We start from the raw sequence: 20,140 nt of genomic DNA, 5'->3' as shown, positions 1-20,140 counted from the left end.
TTGAATTTTATATATTAAACTTTTTATATTAATTTATTTCTGAGTATCTTCTCTTTGGCCTAGGGACACGTTTACTGTATAAAATGATATTCTGATTATAAGAAAAATAAAAATGGATTTAAAGAAAGTGGTTTATGCGTTTTCTGTACATTCTCATAATGCAGTTTGAATCAAGCGATACGTAACGCCGTTTAAATAAGTATAAATAAGTATAATTTTACAGTAGCACATATACAATTAAATTAAATAATATAATTAATTGTACGTGCTATTATTATCATTATTTGCATTGAATAACCTATAATATTATATATTTCCTCTTTCTCTCATAAATTTTACAATCAGTTTGTAATTATCGGTATCATATATAATGTCAAAAATTAATAATATTTTCATATTGAAAAAAATATTGTTTATACATATATATATACATATATATATATATATATATATATATATATATATATATATATATATATATATATATATTTATATATACGTATAATCACAATCATTAGGTTTCGCTTCGATTACTCAAAAACACAAATTAAATATGTCATTATATTACGTTATTTACAATTATAAAAACAGATGTGATATTTTTTAATAATTAAAATTTTATGGAAGGTAAGATTAAAAAATTTCTTATATCTTCATTGATAAATCTAATATTAAGATTAAACCTGAAAATATCAGAATCAATTTAGAAATATTCTAGAAATATTTTTTCTACATTAAGATTTATTGAATCGTTCGGAAAAGAAGAGAAACATTATAATTTAATTATATCGGCTAAATAGTATCGACTGGACTCAGTAAGGCATCTTCTATGTTCTTTCTTAATGCTATAATATTTTTCAGACAAAATCCGAAATTTGGTCTAGCATCCGCTGTACTCCAGCAACGTAGCATCAACTGGTACAATGCTGACGGACAGTTAAGAGACATCGGCAACCTGCCTCCAGCACGCACATAATTTATCACTTCTTCATTAGCCTTGGCAATATAAGGTTGCTCACCCAACGATGTAATTTCCCACATTAAAACACCAAATGACCAAACATCGCTTTGAGAAGTAAATATTTTGATCATCAAAGATTCGGGTGCCATCCAGCGAACAGGAAGCAAATCTTCTCCTTCCTAAAACATGATTTTAATAAAAATTTAATTTTCTGGTTCAAGTTGTTCATTTTTACAATATGTGCAAAATGAAAAACGTTCATTTATCTCTTGCTATATATAAATAAATACTATTTATATTCTATATTACTTCAAGAAACAATGCACGATACTAATATGATAAAAAAATGGGAAGTATTTTCAAAAGAATTCATTTTTTAATTCTTTTTAATAATTGTATTTATACCACGCGATAATAATCATCCTTGTAGATATCTCTAGCTAGTCCAAAATCTCCAATTTTGATGACACGATTCTCGCGATTTATCGAAGATACTAAACAATTGCGACATGCTAGATCTCTATGTACGAAACGCAACTCTTCCAAGTAGCAACAACCTCGCGCAACATCTTCGCACATGGCGAGCAAATCCTGCAAACGCAGAGCATGCGAATCTGACGCTTCCAAATTTCGACAATCTCTCAAATATTTTAACAGATCACCAGTTTCCATCAGTTCCAACACTAGTAACGGAGAATCTCCATCTAAACAAACGGCCAACAATCTTAATATATGTTTGTTTCGAAAATGACTCATAAGCATGGCTTCCTTTAACAATTTCTTTTTCTCATGGGAAGAAGCATCTTTCCGAAGCGTTTTTATTGCAATGGATATCTCTGTGCCCGATTTTTCTAAGTTCTTCACCTTTCCTTGAAATACCTGCGAAATATTTCACACAAATTTACATGCGTACTTTATTGGAAAATGTATAGTGTAATGTCAAGTAATATTATATTAAATGTATATTTTACTTTATATTAAATGTATAGAGAGTAATGTCAAGTAATATTATATTTTACTTTATATTAAATAATTCAACGAAAAATATATAATAAAGTGCATGTTTGTTGTCTCATCTAAATTTTATATTACTTATAATCTATTATAAAAATTTATGTAATTTATATCTTTATTAGAAAATACATATCTGTTTTGTTGATCCAGAAATTAATTTGAAACATTGCTTGAAAAGAATTAATTTTTACCATTCCGAATGCACCGCTACCAATAAGTTTTGTAAATGTAATTTGTTTACGTGCGATTTTAGTTATCGCACATTCATTCGGATTATAATGTAACATAGGACTGTAAATCGTATTGAATTGAGTGTATTGGCAAGGTACTTCATGTAGAATCTCCAATTCTATATCGGTCATTGTTGAAGACAAAAATTGTTCATTATTACTTCTGCGTTGACGATACACTGTTATAAAATTTCGACTTAATTATATTATATAATATGTATTATAAAATTTTTCGTTTTTTAATAAATTTATTCGTTTACTTTTATATAAGTAAATTACTATTTTCGGTAAATTTTTAGATATTATATCAGATACACATATATATCTACAATTCATATATATAATCTACAATTCAAGTTGATATCTACATTAAATATACTTACAACAATAAAAGTAGCAGAGGCAGATTATAGTAACTATAACGATAAAACCTAACATCAATAATAAGTAATATTTTTTCGCTATTATTCCAGGAGTGTCCGAAATATCTATATTAAGCAAAAATATAATTTTAAAATCTTCGTGTGTGTATGTTTTTACAAATTTATTTTTACTTGTAACTTTATTACAAAAATTTAATTGTTTTAAATTTTAGGCCTATTCATATCCAAAAATATTAGTACATAATATTATAATCTTTCTATGCAGCACAGAATGTTACAACTACTTTGCAACAATATTGCAATATTACAAATTGCAATGCAACATTACGCAAACATTGTAGAAATATAAATTAACAAAGTATGAAATAGATATTAGCTATATGATATTTATATTTTGAAAACGTTGGAAAACTATAACACTCTTTAATTTAATATTTATATGTGTACAAAGTACCCATTATAAGAGTATATAGAACATTTAAAATAAAAAAAATGATTCGTAAGTAAGAGTTTAAAGTAATTTTGTATACAAATATAATATTTTATGTTATATGATTATGTTTAAATATAATTTTGCAATATATTATCTCAGATATGATTATCTTAGATATTGCAAACTTCTATTTATATCAAGCTTTTTAATTTAATTATATGTTTCGAAGATATTTATCCATGAAAAATATTTTATACGTAATATTATTAAATGGTTGCAATAACATTGCATTCTTTCCAATATATTACACTGTAATATTGCTACAATATTTCATTGCAAAATCATCTTAACTTCATCACAATCTTATAACAATGATTCAGCAGAGTTTCGCAATCGATTTGCAATATTGCAATGTTTCAATTAAATTATTCTTCAATATATCTGCAACCTTATTGTGCTGTATGGCTATCTTCGTTTGCTTACCAAGTGTTGAAAAAATAAATCTTTCATCAGCCGGCCATGTAAAATTTTCCTCATATTCGGGATATCTCAATATCAAACGAAACTTGTATAAAGTTCTCGCTTGTAAATTTCCGATATGGTATATTGCTTCTTTGTTATAATTCATTTCAATATAATTCGTTGTTTGCCACTCTTCTGTTGCAACATCTTTGTACTCTAGTGTAGAAAAGACCGTCAGATTGATGTTTGAGATCCATGAAATTTCTATGCTATTTATGTCGACCTCGCTTAAAGTAATATTGTTTGGTTCTGAGTATATGTGAACGATCTTGCTTAATCTCTCGTTGTAGAAATCGCTGAAATTAATTGGATACACACGCACGTATATCAAATAATCTTGTACTGGTAGCGACAAGTTAATCTTTGTGAAAAATCTGCCGTCTGCCATACGTTTCGGCATATTGATAAATTGTTTGCTCTTTTGTTGCGTGCCGTTCACTAATGTAACTGTCTTCCAATGCACTTCGTAGGTCACGGCCACGCAGTTCACTTTCTTGGGTGGCATCCAATAAACTACTGCTATAGTAGGCGTCAAAGCTAAAACACTTATGTTTTCTGGTGCATTAAGCTTGCCCGAATTAGTTTTTATTGATATCACATTCGAATTGAATGGATTTATTGATAATTGGTCAAAGTAAAAATTGCTTAAAGTAAATTTCAACTTGTACTCTGTAAATGGTGTTAAGTTCTGAATTTCGTAATATCGATCGTACATCTGCACATTGAATTTCTCAGACTTGTTGAGATTGTTGTCTAAACAGCTTACGAAGATAGTATATATAGTAGTTGGTAAATTATATTTTTTGCATTCACTCTTTGCAACCGGCTCCGGAAGATTTACAATGATGCTGTTTGGCGTTGCAGTCACATTCTCAAAATTATAAACTTTTTCGTCAGGTGTCAGACATCTCATTGAAGGATATGGTTGTAAAGATCTATCAGAAGAGTAAATTTTAAAAATCATATTTTCACGTAAGCCTATTATTATCTTTTCAACATATTTGTATGCATTTGAGACGCTCTTGAGACTTGCATGTTTCTTTTTCAAAACGTAGAGTATATGTTGAGACAAATTATTATATGCTAAAATGTAAATGTTTGTTTTGTCAATCGTTATAGATCTGAAGTAGATGTTATCACTTATGTTTTGATTGTGTAAAATCGTATTGGACATAGAAGCGTTAATGTCTGTCACATATATGTGATCTTGACATAACCAGTAAATTAACGGCTCCTCGTTATTCGTGTTATCAATTGCATATCTAAAAGAAATCCAATAACGATTTAGGCAAAAGGATGAATTTATCTGAACAATTTGCTCATTTTTTCCATTGAGATAATGTTTCATCATATTATATTCTTTATTCCTCCAATTGTATGACATGCGATATAAAATTCTAAAAAATACATAATTATTTTACTCATTATAAAACATTATTTTAACAAAAACAGAAAATTATATATAATGAAAATTCAAAATTCTTATAATTATATAATAACTTATTATTTCTTTTTACTTATGATCTTAATTATAAAACCACGTAAAATTATAGAAAAATTACAAATTTGCATATAAATCTTTAATAGAAAATTATTTTTTCAGGTGAACGGTAGTAAACGTACCCCATAGACGGTGATACACTTAAATAGTCTTCAGTACTAACTTTTGCTTTGAAAATTTCATCAAATTTAATTATGCCATTTTCCCACATTGTTATGTCGAACTTTACAATAGAAAAGTAGCCTAACGTTGTACAGGTCAAATATAAATTTCTTGCTACCCAGTCAATGCAGACATCATTTATATTATAATCTAATCTAGCTATTTTTATGATATTATTTTCATTAATCTTCAATGTCATTAGGTCTTTCCTGTCCCTCCAATAAATTCTATTGTCTTGTATCCAATAAGCGACATCTGTTACAAACCTGAAAAAAGGAGTCAACTATAATTTTATAGTAAAAAATTATAATTGAGATTTCTAATTTTATAGTTATTACTACTATAATGTTGATAATAATAAACTTGAGCATAATAATAATAACTTTAACTTTATAGTTAGTGCTAAAAATAATTTATGATAATTATAACCATTTTTTTTTTATTAGTATACCTACTGTTTAACAGTAAACGACACTATGAAATTAGTAATGTTTAAATCCACGTCCCATATTAGGATACCTTTACCCGTTGTGAGTAATAATTTAGGTATTGGATTTTCATGTGTAGTCGACACATTGATTAAATCCGTGTAAGGACCAGCAACAATTTTAGTATGCGCACGTACTCGAAAATAATATGTCGTGTTAAATGTTAGATTGTGAACCGCGTGCTCCAATTCTGTAGTTGTGATATTTTTATCATCGCAGATTTGAATCTCTTTTAAGTCCTCGATGAAAAAACATTGCACTGTATACCCTTGTATTATTTCGTCAGTAAAGTTAGGTTGATTCCATCTATAAAAAAATTACATTTCAGTCTTTTTACATTTAGTAAAATTATAACAGAATTAACATTTTGATATATTTATGTCGTTGAATTTAAGAGAAGAGAGAAAAATGAAAGAATACAAACTGAGAATTTAGATTCTTTACCTCAATGTCACAAAAATGTCGTTTACTTTTTCTATGAATTGACTGTCGAATTGTACAAATGCTCTGAGAGATGTTGGCTTGTTCAAACTGCTTTCTAGAGATTTTAAGATCGTACATATTAACATATTAACATAATATATAAGATTAAGTGGATTATCTCAATAAATAAGAAAGAACAATTTAATGTGAAAATAAAGGAAAGAAAAAAAATAAATGTAAACTACGAAATATGGAAATTAGCACAGTATTGACATTTAAAAAAATAATATAAGAATTTCTTGCGTCATTTAAGATTTAGAAAAGTAATCGTTAATTCATGGCAAAAACTAATAAATAACTTTTAATAAGATGACAAGTATTTTTCGATAAATTCCTATAGCTTAAGAAATCAGAAGTATAATATTTGCGACTGATTTAAAACAAAGTAACAAATTAATAAAATTGACTTTACCTTAAATCATGACAATTTTTATGTACAATGTTATGTTTATATTATGCTTTTCTATTTTTTTTTGGATGGAATAGAATTTATATTCTTCTCACTACTGGAAGATATTTTTAGATTTGATTTCCACTCTCTCTTGAATTTAAATTATATATACTTTTTCGTAGATTTTTTATTAATGTTTTATGCATTTTTTTGCAACTTACCGATTGTTTCTGGGATGATAGAAATATTTGCGAGTGTAACTTCATCGACTTCTCGCTTATTTCTCACAGAACTATCAGAATGACTCCGGTCAGATTTGAAATTTAGTATATGATGATCACTTTTCTCAGACATTGAAATATCCTTTATAAAATATAACATACGAAAAGAATTAAGTGAATATCGTTGAAGTGGTTGTTCTGCTGCTTATAATGATAAATTATATAAATTATAAAATTAAGCGAAAAATTGTTATTCGTTTTTTGTTTCCTTAATAATACCAGTTTGATATATACCATTCCTAATGATATATATTAAATGTGATGTAGTTTTATTAATATCGTAAAATCTATTTTTTATTTTTTTTTAAGGCATCTTGTATATCAAACATAACTCATATCAAAAAGAAAATCAATGAATAGGTTAATAAGAGTCAATGAGGATTTATAACAGCATTTAGCAAGTAGTACAAGCGAAAGTGTAGTTTCTTGCAATTATTAAAACAATTTTGTCTAACGATTTGATTCTTTCTCATGATAGGTTAGTTAACTCTTCTCCACTTTTACCGTAACTCAAATTTCTTTTCAAAAATTTGCCGATATTAAAGTTTTATTAATGTTTGTACTGCAAGAATAAAAAGGTTAAAAATATTGTTTCTTTACAGTTATTAAATATTAATCATAGAATTATGTAAATTCTTTTATTTATAACATTGTCAAGTTATTTCTCGAATGTCGTTATATTTGTAACAGAAACAAATCCTGGAAATCCTGGATAGTATAAACCGATAGTATAAACCGATAATGCCTCGATAAGAATATGTGCATATAATCGTATATAAATGGATATATGTACAATGAAATTAATATAAATTCTAGCGATTGTTATTGAATGTATTGTCGATCGAAATATTAACGTTAATAGTTACAATTTAAAGAACATTTAATGAATATCTTTTTTATTAAACAGATTTTCAATTTCCATATTTAGTATAATATAATTACCCTTAACATAAAAAGTGAGGCTAACTTTCTAAATTAATTTCTTAAAATAAAATCTACAGTAGTATAAATCTTACTATATATCAATAAATATTTTAAATATCATAAATATCAAGAAAGATAAAGAAATTTTAAAAATTGAATAAAAATGACATAAAAATCTATTGAAGTATCACCGTATGTATATATTAATGTAGCAGATAGTAGACAGACAATTACAATAATTTTAAAAATTGTTATTTTTAGAAATAATAATTATATATATACTTATATATATATATATATATATATATTTAATAATTATATATATACTTATTAATATATATTTAATTACTATATATATATATATATATATATATATATATATATATAGAGAGAGAGAGAGAGAGAGAGAGAGAGAGAGAGAGAGAGAGAGAGAAAATAATACTGTGAAATTTTAAAATACCGTTTTAATTAAATTTAATATACTAAAGAACATCCATTTGTAAACAAAATTCCGAAACTTTATCCATCTTTTTTTTACAACATCGTACATACTTTTTTCTTTTATATTGAATTGTTTTATTTTATATTATCTTATTATATAGATAGAATATATAATTTACTATCATTCATTTTTAGTTACACTACTAACTGCAATAACATTCAATTGTTTCTTAATCAAGCGAAAAATATCTCTTACCTGCGTGATATATAAATTCGGACACATGGCAACACTTTCTTTCTGGAGGCTGTTTGAAGTGTTGTAATCTGTCGGCATAAACGTGGTAGTTGCCTTTGTCAGTACTAAACTTTTCAATAATACACATAAAATTGTTCCAAACATAATTTGCATTTTTCGTAAACGTTTGCACTCAATCGGTTTCCGTTCAATCCTCAATTAATTGTTTTTCTCACTCTACTAATTCTGATGTGTCGAATTGATATTAATTCACATATCGAATTGATATTAATTCACATATATACATATATTTTCGATAAATTCTTTAAAACTCAGTTTTAACGAATCGCAAGTTATTATGTTCTAATATTATGTTTTTAGATTTCTTTTTATGTTCACGATCACAATATATATCTTAAGATTATATTAGAGAATTCTTAGTAAGTAAATAATTTCTATTTCTTTTTTTAGGAGAACAAATGACAATGCAAAATGGTACATAAAAAGATAACCACAATCAAATTACAAACGATCAAAAAAGTTATAGAATTAATTAAGATTTTGTAACATTTTCAGCCATATTCAAGCACACGCAGCGTGTAATCGAATTCACTTCAATATTTGCTATATCTTTTATTAAATATGTAATGACAATATAAATATGTTATGACAATTCGTTTGTACGATTGTGTTATTACATATAATTGTGTTACTATGTATGCTTTTCAAAATCCATTATAGGTGAGTAAAAATCGGTATATAGATCCACTCTTTGTGCATAATTTTTTGTGATATTTATATAATGCAGTTTGAATCAAACGATAAGTAACGCGGTAAGATGTTTAGGCTAACGATCACAACAGTAACTGACTTCGAATGATCAATCTGATCATGTGTTGCCATGACTCAGAGACCGGATTTTGGTGCCGTTTTCCTCACTCCAAGTGCATGCTAGCGGCCGAGAGTCGCGAAAAGCAGTACGGTCTATGCTGGTCTAGTGATGGTAGCAAAGAGGGCACCGTCGCGTAGAAAAAGAAAATATAATAATTTATTATATTATTTTTTACTTTATATTATATATATATATATATATATATATATATATTATTTTATTATTTTATTATATTATTATATTATTTTATATATTATGTATAATATTAAATAAACATATATTCTATATTCTATTAATATATATATTTTCTTTTCTACGCGACGGTGCCCTCTTTGCTACCATTATTAGACCGGCATAGACGGTACCGCTTTTCGCGGCGTTCGGCCGCTAGCATGCACTTGGAGTGGGGAAAACGACAATAAGATCCGGACTCTGGCCATGACGACTTATTAGCTGCATTCCGTTGTAATTTATTTTTCTCTACGGAAATACTTGATGTTATTCCAAACAGAATTAAAATCTTTAAAAATCGTTTGTCAAAAAGGTTATATATGTATAAAACAAAAATAGTTCTATTAATAAAAATAATTATATGTATATATAATTGTTTAATTTAAAATTTATATATTAAACTTTTTATATTAATTTATTTCTGAGTATCTTCTCTTTGGCCTAGGGACACTTTTACTGTATAAAAAGATATTCTGATTATAAGAAATGTAAAAATGGATTTAAAAAAAGTGGTTTATGCGTTTTCTGTACATTCACATAATGCAGTTTGAATCAAGCGATACGTAACGCCGTTTTTGCACTAGTATAAATAAGTATAAATTTACAATAGCACATATACAATTAAAATAAATAATTTAATTAATTGTACGTGCTATTATTATCATTATTTGCATTGAATAACCTATAATATTATATATTTCCTCTTTCTCTCATTATATTTATTAATTTTTGTAATTATATATTTCCTCTTTCTCTCATAAATTTTACAATCAGTTTGTAATTATCGGTCATATATAATGTCAAAAATTAATAATATTTTCATATTGAAAAAAATATTGTTTATACATATATATACATATATATAAATATATATATATATATATATATATATATATATATATACATATATATATATATATATATATATATATATATACATATACATATACATATAATCACAATCATTAGGTTTCGCTTCGATTACTCAAAAACACAAATTAAATATGTCATTATATTACGTTGATTACAATTATAAAAACGGATGTGATATTTTTTAATATTTAAAATTTTATGGAAGGTAAGATTAAAAAATTTCTTTTATCTTCATTGATAAATCTAATATTAAGATTAAACCTGAAAATAATAGAATCAATTTAGAAATATTCTAGAAATATTTTTTCTACATTAAGATTTATTGAATCGTTCGGAAAAGAAGAGAAACATTAATTTAATTATATCGGCTAAATAGTATCGACTGGACTCAATAAGGCATCTTCTATGTTCTTTCTTAATGCTATAATATTTTTCAGACAAAATTCGAAATTTGGTCTAGCATCCGCTGTACTCCAGCAACGTAGCATCAACTGGTACAATGCTGACGGACAGTTAAGAGACATCGGCAACCTGCCTCCAGCACGCACATAATTTATCACTTCTTCATTAGCCTTGGCAATATAAGGTTGCTCACCCAACGATGTAATTTCCCACATTAAAACACCAAATGACCAAACGTCGCTTTGAGAACTAAATATTTTGATCATCAAAGATTCGGGTGCCATCCAGCGAACAGGAAGCAAACCTTCTCCTTTCTAAAACATGATTTTAACAAAAATTTAATTTTCTGCTTCAAGTTTTTCATTTTTACAATATGTGCAAAATGAATAACGTTATCTCTTGCTATATATAAATAAATACTAATTATATTCCTTATTACTTGAAGAAACAATGCACGATACTATTATGATAAAAAAATTGAAAGTATTTTCAAAAGAATTCATTTTTTAATTTTTTTTAATAATTGTATTTATACCACGCGATAATAATCATCCTTGTAGATATCTCTAGCTAGTCCAAAATCTCCAATTTTGATGACACGATTCTCGCGATTTCTCGAAGATACTAAACAATTGCGACACGCTAGATCTCTATGCACGAAACGCAACTCTTCCAAGTAGCAACAACCTCGCGCAACATCTTCGCACATGGCGAGCAAATCCCGCAAACGCAGAGCATGCGAATCTGACGCTTCCAAATTTCGACAATCTCTCAAATATTTTAACAGATCACCAGTTTCCATCAGTTCCAACACTAGTAACGGAGAGTCCCCATCTAAACAAACGGCTAACAATCTTAATATATATTCGTGTCGAAAATTATTCATAAGTTTGGCTTCGTTTAACAACTTCTTTTTGTCATGGGAAGAAGCATCTTTACGAAGCGTTTTTATTGCAACGGATATCTCTGTGTCCGATCTTTCTAAGTTCTTCACCTTTCCTTGAAACACCTGCGAAATATTTCACACAAATTTACATGCGTACTTCATTAGAAAATGTATAATGTAAAGTCAAGTAATATTATATTTTACTTTTTATTGAATAATTCAACGAAAATATATAATAAAGTGAATGTTTGTTGTCTCATCTAAATTTTATATTACTTATAATATATTATAAAAATTTACGTAATTTATATCTTTATTAGAAAATACATATCTGTTTTGTTGATCCAGAAATTAATTTGAAACATTGCTTGAAAAAATTAATTTTTACCATTCCGAATGCGCCGCTACCAATAAGTTTTGTAAATGTAATTTGTTTGCGTGCAATTTTAGTTATCGCACATTCATCCGGATTATAATGTAACATATGATTGTAAATCGTATTGAATTCAGTGTTTCGGTAAGGTCCTTCTTGTAGAATCTCCAATTCCATATCGGTCATTGTTGAAGATAAAAATTGTTCATTATTACTTCTGCGTTGACGATACACTGTTATAAAATTTCGACTTAATTATATAATAATATGTATTATAAAAATTTTTCTCTTTTTAGTAAATTTTTTCATTTAGTTTTATATAAGTAAATTACTATTTTCATTAAATTTTTAGATATTATATCAGATATACATATATGTATAATCTACAATTCAAGTTGATACCTACATCAAATATACTTACAACAATAAAAGTAGCAGAGGCAGATTATAATAACTATAACGATAAAACCTAACATCAATAATAAGTAATATTTTTTCGCTATTATTCCAGGAGTGTCCGAAATATCTATATTAATCAAAAATATAATTTTAATATCTCTGTGTGTGTATATTTTTACAAATTTATTTTCACTTGTAACTTTATTAGAAAAATTTAACTTTTTTAAATTTTAGGCTTATTCATATCTAAAAATATTAATACATAATATTATAATCTATCTATGCAGCACAGAATGTTACAACTACTTTGCAACAATATTGCAATATTACAAATTGCAATGCAACATTACGCAAACATTGTAGAAATATAAATTATCAACGTATCAATTAGATATTAGCAATATGGTATTTATATTTTGGAAACATTGGAAAATTATAATACTCTTTAATTTATCTATAAAAATAATGTAATAATATATTTTTTTATATTTGTATATATGCGATGAATTTTACTTTTTTGCAAAAGTCAAACGAATTAATGACACAGAAATAATATCAGTCGAGTAAATATAATTCTAAGCTAAAGATAAGCATTGGTATTTTTTTTATTAAAATATACAAAGTACCCATTATAAGAGTATATAGGACATTTAAAATAAAAAAAGTGATTCGTAAGTAAGAGTTTAAAGTAATTTTGTATAAAAATATAATATTTTATGTTATATGATTATGTTTAAATATAATTTTGCAATATATTATCTTAGACATGCTTATCTTAGATAGATTTGGAAACTTCTATTTACATCAAGCTTTTTAATTTAATTATAAGTTTCCAAGATATTTATCCATCGAAAACAAAAATATTTTATACGTAATATTATTAAATGGTTGCAATAACATTGCATTCTTTCCAATGTATTACACTGTAATATTGCTACAATATTTCATTCCAAAAAGCGGACATCTTAATTTCATCACAATCTTATAACAATGACTCAGCAGAGTTTCGCAATCGATTTGCAATATTGCATTATTTCAATTAAATTATTCTTCAATATGTCTGCAACCTTATTGTGCTGTAAGAGTATCTTCGTTTGCTTACCAAGTGTTGAAAAAATAAATCTTTCATCAGCCGGCCATGTATAATTTTCCTCATATTCGAAGTATCTCAATATCAAGCGAAACTCGTATAAAGTTCCCGATTGTAAATCTTCCACATGGTATATTACTTCTTTGTTATAATTCATTTTAATATAATTCATTGTGTGCCACTTTTCTGCTGCAATATCTTTATACTCTAATGTAGAAAAGATCGTCAGATTAATGTTTGAGATCCATGAAATGTCCATGCTTTTTGTGTCGACCCTGCTCAAACTAATATTGTTTGGTTCTGAATATATATCGATCTTGCTTAAACTCTCGTTGTAGAAATCACTGAAATTAAATGGATACACACGCACGTATATCAAATAATCTTGTACTGGTAGCGACAAGTTAATCTTTGTGAAAAATCTGCCGTCTGCCACACGTTTTGGCACATTGATAAATTGTTTGCTCTTTTGTTGCGTGCCGTTCACTAATGTAACTGACTTCCAATGCACTTCGTAGGTCACGGCCACGCAGTTCACTTTCTTGGGTGGCATCCAATAAACTACTGCTTTAGTAGGCGTCAAAGCTAGAACACTTAAGTTTTCTGGTGCATTAAGCTTGCCCGCATTAGTTTTTATTGGTATCACATTCGATTCGAGTGGATTTATTGATAATTGATCAAAGTAAAAATTGTTTAAAGTAAACTTCAACTTGTACTCTGTAAATGGTGTTAAGTTCTGAATCTCGTAATATCGCTCGTACGTCTGCACATTGAATTTCTCAGACTTGTTGAGATTGTTGTCTAAGCAAGACAAAAAAAGACTTACGGTAATAGTATATATAGTAGTTGGTAAATTATATTTTTTGCATCCACTCTTTACAACCGGCTCCGGAAGATTTACAATGATGCTGTTTGTCGTTGCAGTCACATTCTCAAAATTATAAACATTTTCGTCAGGTGTTAGACATCTCATTGAAGGATATGGTTGGATAGATTTATCCAAAGCGTAAATTTCAGAAATGATATTTTCATCTATGCTTGATATTACCTTTTCAACATATTCGTTTGCAATTACGCTGAGACTTGCATATTTCTTTTTCAAAACGTAGATATGTTGAGTTAGCTGTTTAAATGCTAAAATGTACAAGTTTGTTTTGTCAATCGTCATAGATTGGAAATCGATGTTATCATTTATGTTTTTCTTGTGTAAAATCGTATTGCACATAGAAGCGTTAAGGTCTGTCACAATTATGCGATCATAACTTTTCCAGTAAATTAACGGCTCCTCATTATTCATTTTAACAATTTGAGCCCTATAAGCACCCTTTTGAGCAAATAGGCAAGAGGATAAATTTGTCTGAATAATTTGCTCATTTTTTCCATCAAGATCATATTGCATCAAATAATATGGCATATTCGCCATGTGAATGAGTGAAATATTGTATTTGGAATAGAAAATTCTAAAAAATATATAATTATTTTAAATATATAATTATTTTACTCATTATAAAACATTATTTTAATAAAAACAAAAACTTGTTTGTAGTGAAAATTCGAAATTCTTGTAATTATATAATAAATTATTATTTTTTTTTACTTTTGATCTTAATGATAAAACTTCGTAAAATTATAGAAAAATTATAAATTTGCTTAAATCTTTAATGGAAAATTATTTTTTCAGGCGAACGGTAGTAAACGTACCCCATAGATGGTAATACATGTATATAGCCAGTTTCATCAATTTTTAAAATCTTATCAAATTTAATTATGCCATTTTCCCACATTGTTAAGTCGAACTTTACAATGTAATAGTAGTCTGGAATATATTCATAGGACTCTGAATAGGTCCAATATAGATTTCTTGCTACCCAATCAATGCAGAGAGTATGTAGATCATGAGTAAATGTAGCCATTTTTGTGATATTATTTTCATTAATCTTCAGTGTCTTTAGGTCTCTTTCAGCACTCCAATAAATTCTATGTTCTTGTATTGAATAAACGACATCTGATGCACTTAATTTTAAAAAAAAGAAGTCAACTTTAATTGTATAGTAAAAAAATTATAGTTGAGATTTCTAATTTTAAAGTTATTACTGCTATAATGTTGATAAACTTGTGCATAATAATAATAACTTTACCTTTATAGTTAGTGTTAAAAATAATTTATGATAATTATAACTATTTTTTTTATCATTATACGTACTCTGACATTACAAAATTAGTAATGTTTAAATCCACGTCCAATATTTGCAAACCTAGACTCGTTGTGAGTAATAATTTAGGTATTGAATTTTCATGTGTAGTCGACACATTGATTAAATCAGTGTAAGGACCAGCAACAATTTTAGTATGCGCACGTACTCGAAAATAATATGTCGTGTTAAATGTTAGATTGTGAACCGCGTGCTCCAATTCTGTAGTTGTGATATTTTTATCGTCGCAGATTTGAATCTCTTTTAAGTCCTCGATGAAAAAACATAGCACTGTATACCCTTGTATTATTTCGTCAGTAAAGTTAGGTTGATTCCATCTATAAAAAAATAACATTTCAGTCTTTTTACATTTAGTAAAATTATAACAGAATTAACATTTTGATATATTTATGTCGTTGAATTTAAGAGAAGAGAGAAAAATGAAAGAATACAAACTGAGAATTTAGATTCTTTACCTCAATGTCACAAAAATGTCGTTTACTTTTTCGGTGAATTGACTGTCGAATTGTACAAATGCTCTGAGAGATGTTGGCTTGTTCAAACTGCTTTCTAGAGATTTTAAGATCGTACATATTAACATAATTATATATAAGATTAAGTGGATTATCTCAGTAAATCAGAAAGAACAATTTAATGTGAAAATAAAAGAAAAAGAAAAAATAAATGTAAACTACAAAATATGGAAATTAGCACAGTTGATCTATAAAAAAATAATATAAGAATTTTTTGCGTCATTTAAGATTTAGCAAAGTAATCGTTAATCCATGGCAAAAACGAATAAATAACTTTTAATAAGATGACAAGTATTTTTCGATAAATTCCTTTAGCTTAAGAAATCAGAAGTACAATATTTGCGATTGCTTCAAAACAAAGTAGCAAATTAATAAAATTGATTTTATCTTAAATCATGAAAATTTTTATGTACAATGTTATGTTTATATTATGCTTTTCTATTTCTTTTTGGATGGAATAGAATTTATATTCTTCTCACTACTGGAAGATATTTTTAGATTTGATTTCCACTCTCTCTTGAATTTAAATTATATTTACACTTTTTCGTCATAGATTTTTTATTAATGTTTTATGCATTTTTTTGCAACTTACCGATTGTTTCTGGGATAATAGAAATATTTTCGAGTGTAACTTCATCGACTTCTCGCTTATTTCTCACAGTATTATCAGAATGACTCCGGTCAGATTTGAAATTTAGTATATGATGATCACTTTTCTCAGACATTGAAATATCCTTTATAAAATATAACATACGAAAAGAATTAAGTGAATATCGTTGAAGTGGTTGTTTCTGCTGCTTATAATGATAAATTATATAAATTATAAAATTAAGCGAAAAATTGCTATTCGTTTTTTATTTCCTTAATAATACCAGTTTGATATATACCATTCCTAATGATATATATTAAATGTGATGTAGTTTTATTAATATCGTAAAATCTATTTTTTATTTTTTTTTTAAGGCATCTTGTATATCAAATATAACTCATATCAAAAAGAAAATCAATGAATAGGTTAACAAGAGTCAATGAGGATTCATAACAGCATTTAGCAAGTAGTACAAGCGAAAGTGTAGTTTCTTGCAATTATTAAAACAATTTTGTCTAACGATTTGATTCTTTCTCATGATAGGTTAGTTAACTCTTCTCCCCTTTTACCGTAACTCAAATTTCTTTTCAAAAATTTGCCGATATTAAAGTTTTATTAATGTTTGTACTGCAAGAATAAAAAGGTTAAAAATATTGTTTCTTTACAGTTATTAAATATTAATCATAGAATTATGTAAATTCTTTTATTTATAACATTGTCAAGTTATTTCTCGAATGTCGTTATATTTGTAACAGAAACAAATCCTGGAAATCCTGGATAGTATAAATCGATAGTATAAACCGATAATGCCTCGATAAGAATATGTGCATATAATCGTATATAAATGGATATATGTACAATGAAATTAATATAAATTCTAGCGATTGTTATTGAATGTATTGTCGATCGAAATATTAACGTTAATAGTTACAATTTGAAGAACATTTAATGAATATCTTTTTTATTAAACAGATTTTCAATTTCCATATTTAGTATAATATAATTACCCTTAACATAAAAAGGCTAACTTTCTAAATTAATTTCTTAAAATAAAATCTACAGTAGTATAAATCTTACTATATATCAATAAATATTTTAAATATCATAAATATCAAGAAAGATAAAGAAATTTTAGAAATTGAATAAAAATGACATAAAAATCTATTGTAGTATCACCGTATGTATATATTAATGTAGCAGATAGTAGACAGACAATTACAATAATTTTAAAAATTGTTATTTTTAGAAATAATAATTATATATATACTTATATATATATATATATATATATATATATATATATATATATATATATAGAGAGAGAGAGAGAGAGAGAGAGAGAGAGAGAGAGAGAAAATAATACTGTGAAATTTTAAAATACCGTTTTAATTAAATTTAATATACTAAATAACATCCATTTGTAAACAAAATTCCGAAACTTTATCCATCTTTTTTTTACATCGTACATACTTTTTTCTTTTATATTGAATTGTTTTATTTTATATTATCTTATTATATAGATAGAATATATAATTTACTATCATTCATTTTTAGTTACACTACTAACTGCAATAACATTCAATTGTTTCTTAATCAAGCGAAAAATATCTCTTACCTGCGTGATATTTAAATTCTGACACATGGCAACACTTTCTTTCTGGAGGCTGTTTGAAGTGTTGTAATCTGTCGGCATAAACGTGGTAGTTGCCTTTGTCAGTACTAAACCTTTCAATAATACACATAAAATTGTTCCAAACATAATTTGCATTTTTCGTAAACGTTTGCACTCAATCGGTTTCCATTTAATCCTCAATTAATTGTTTTTCTCACTCTACTAATTCTGATGTGTTAATCGAATTGATATTAATTCACATATATACATATATTTTCGATAAATTCCTTAAAATTCAGTTTTAACGAATCGCAAGTTATTATCTTCTAATGTTATGTTTTTAGATTTCTTTTTATGTTCACGATCACAATATATATCTTAAGATTAAATTAGAGAATTCTTAGTAAGTAAATAATTTCTATTTCTTTTTTTAGAAGAACAAATGACAATGCAAAATGGTATATATTCATTGGATTGTATCGCGAATACAGGAATATAATTATTATCAGCTTTCCTTTTTCATTAATATTATAATAGAAAAGCAATCCATAAAAAGATAACCACAATCAAATTACAAACTATTAAAGAAGTTATAGAATTATAGATCTTGTAACATTTTCAGCCATATTCAAGCTCACGCAGCGTGTAATCGAATTCACTTCAATATTTGCTATATCTTTTATTAAATATGTAATTGTGACAATTCGTTCGTACGATTGTGTTACTACAATTGTGCTACTACGTATGCTTTTCAAAATCCATTATTGGTGAGTAAAAATCGGTATATAAATCCACTCTTTGTACATAATTTTTTGTGATATTCATATGATGCAGTTTGAATCAAACGATAAGTAACGCGGTAGCGTGTTTTGACTAGCGATCACAATAGTAACTGACTTCGAATGATCAATCTAATCATGTGTTTTCATGATTCAGAAGCCGGACCTTGGTGCCGTCTTTCTTACTCCAAGTGCATGCTAGCGGCCGAGCGTCGGGAAAAGCAGTACCGTCTATGCCGGTCTAGTGATGGTAGGAAAGAGGGCACCGTCGCGTAGAAAAAGAAAATATAATAATTTATTATATTATTTTATATTTTATATTATATATATATATATATATATATATATATATAATTTTATTATATTATTTTATATATTATGTATAATATTAAATAAACATATATTCTATGTTAATATACATATATTTTTTTTTTCTATGCGACGGTGCCCTCTTTGCTATCATCACTAGACCGGCATAGACGGTACTGCTTTCCGCGGCGTTCGGCCGCTAGCATGCACTTGGAGTGGGGAAAACGACACCAAGATCCGGACTCTGGTCATGACGTCTTATTAGCTGCATTCCGTTGTAATTTATTTTTCTCTACGGAAATACTTGGCGTTATTCCAAAAGGAATTAAAATCTTTAAAAATTGTTTGACAAAAAGGTTATATATGTATAAAACAAAAATAGTTCTATAAATAAAAATAATTATATGTATATATAATTGTTTAATTTGAATTTTATATATTAAACTTTTTATATTAATTTATTTCTGAGTATCTTCTCTTTGGCATAAGAAAAACATTTATTATATAAAAAAGTATTCTGATTATAAGAAA

The 20,140-nt window shown here is 26.8% G+C and overlaps 1 protein-coding gene across 1 annotated transcript; it reads right to left on the bottom strand.

Moving 5' to 3' along the window:
* Positions 1-721: 721 nt before the first annotated feature.
* On the bottom strand, positions 722-19,449 carry LOC145960176 (uncharacterized). The gene is made up of 22 exons (XM_083079429.1): positions 19,236-19,449; positions 18,525-18,749; positions 16,913-17,054; positions 16,264-16,357; positions 15,799-16,125; positions 15,297-15,608; positions 13,608-15,055; positions 12,528-12,632; positions 12,122-12,339; positions 11,383-11,856; positions 10,815-11,161; positions 9,707-9,832; positions 8,471-8,669; positions 6,790-6,931; positions 6,139-6,232; positions 5,662-6,000; positions 5,167-5,472; positions 3,505-4,940; positions 2,589-2,693; positions 2,167-2,384; positions 1,367-1,840; positions 722-1,140 (listed from the first exon to the last, which is right to left on the bottom strand). The coding sequence occupies exons 2-22, from the start codon at positions 18,675-18,677 to the stop codon at positions 793-795; spliced, it is 7,407 nt and encodes a 2,468-aa protein (XP_082935555.1). The 5' UTR covers positions 18,678-18,749; positions 19,236-19,449; the 3' UTR covers positions 722-792.
* Between the last annotated feature and the right edge of the window lie 691 nt (positions 19,450-20,140).

This window comes from Camponotus vicinus, unplaced genomic scaffold, assembly GCF_025532165.1.
Source record: "Camponotus vicinus isolate PSW18456_S1 unplaced genomic scaffold, iyCamVici1.0 SCAF_10, whole genome shotgun sequence".
NCBI lineage: Eukaryota > Metazoa > Arthropoda > Insecta > Hymenoptera > Formicidae > Camponotus > Camponotus vicinus.
This window is presented reverse-complemented; position numbering and strand designations above follow the sequence as displayed.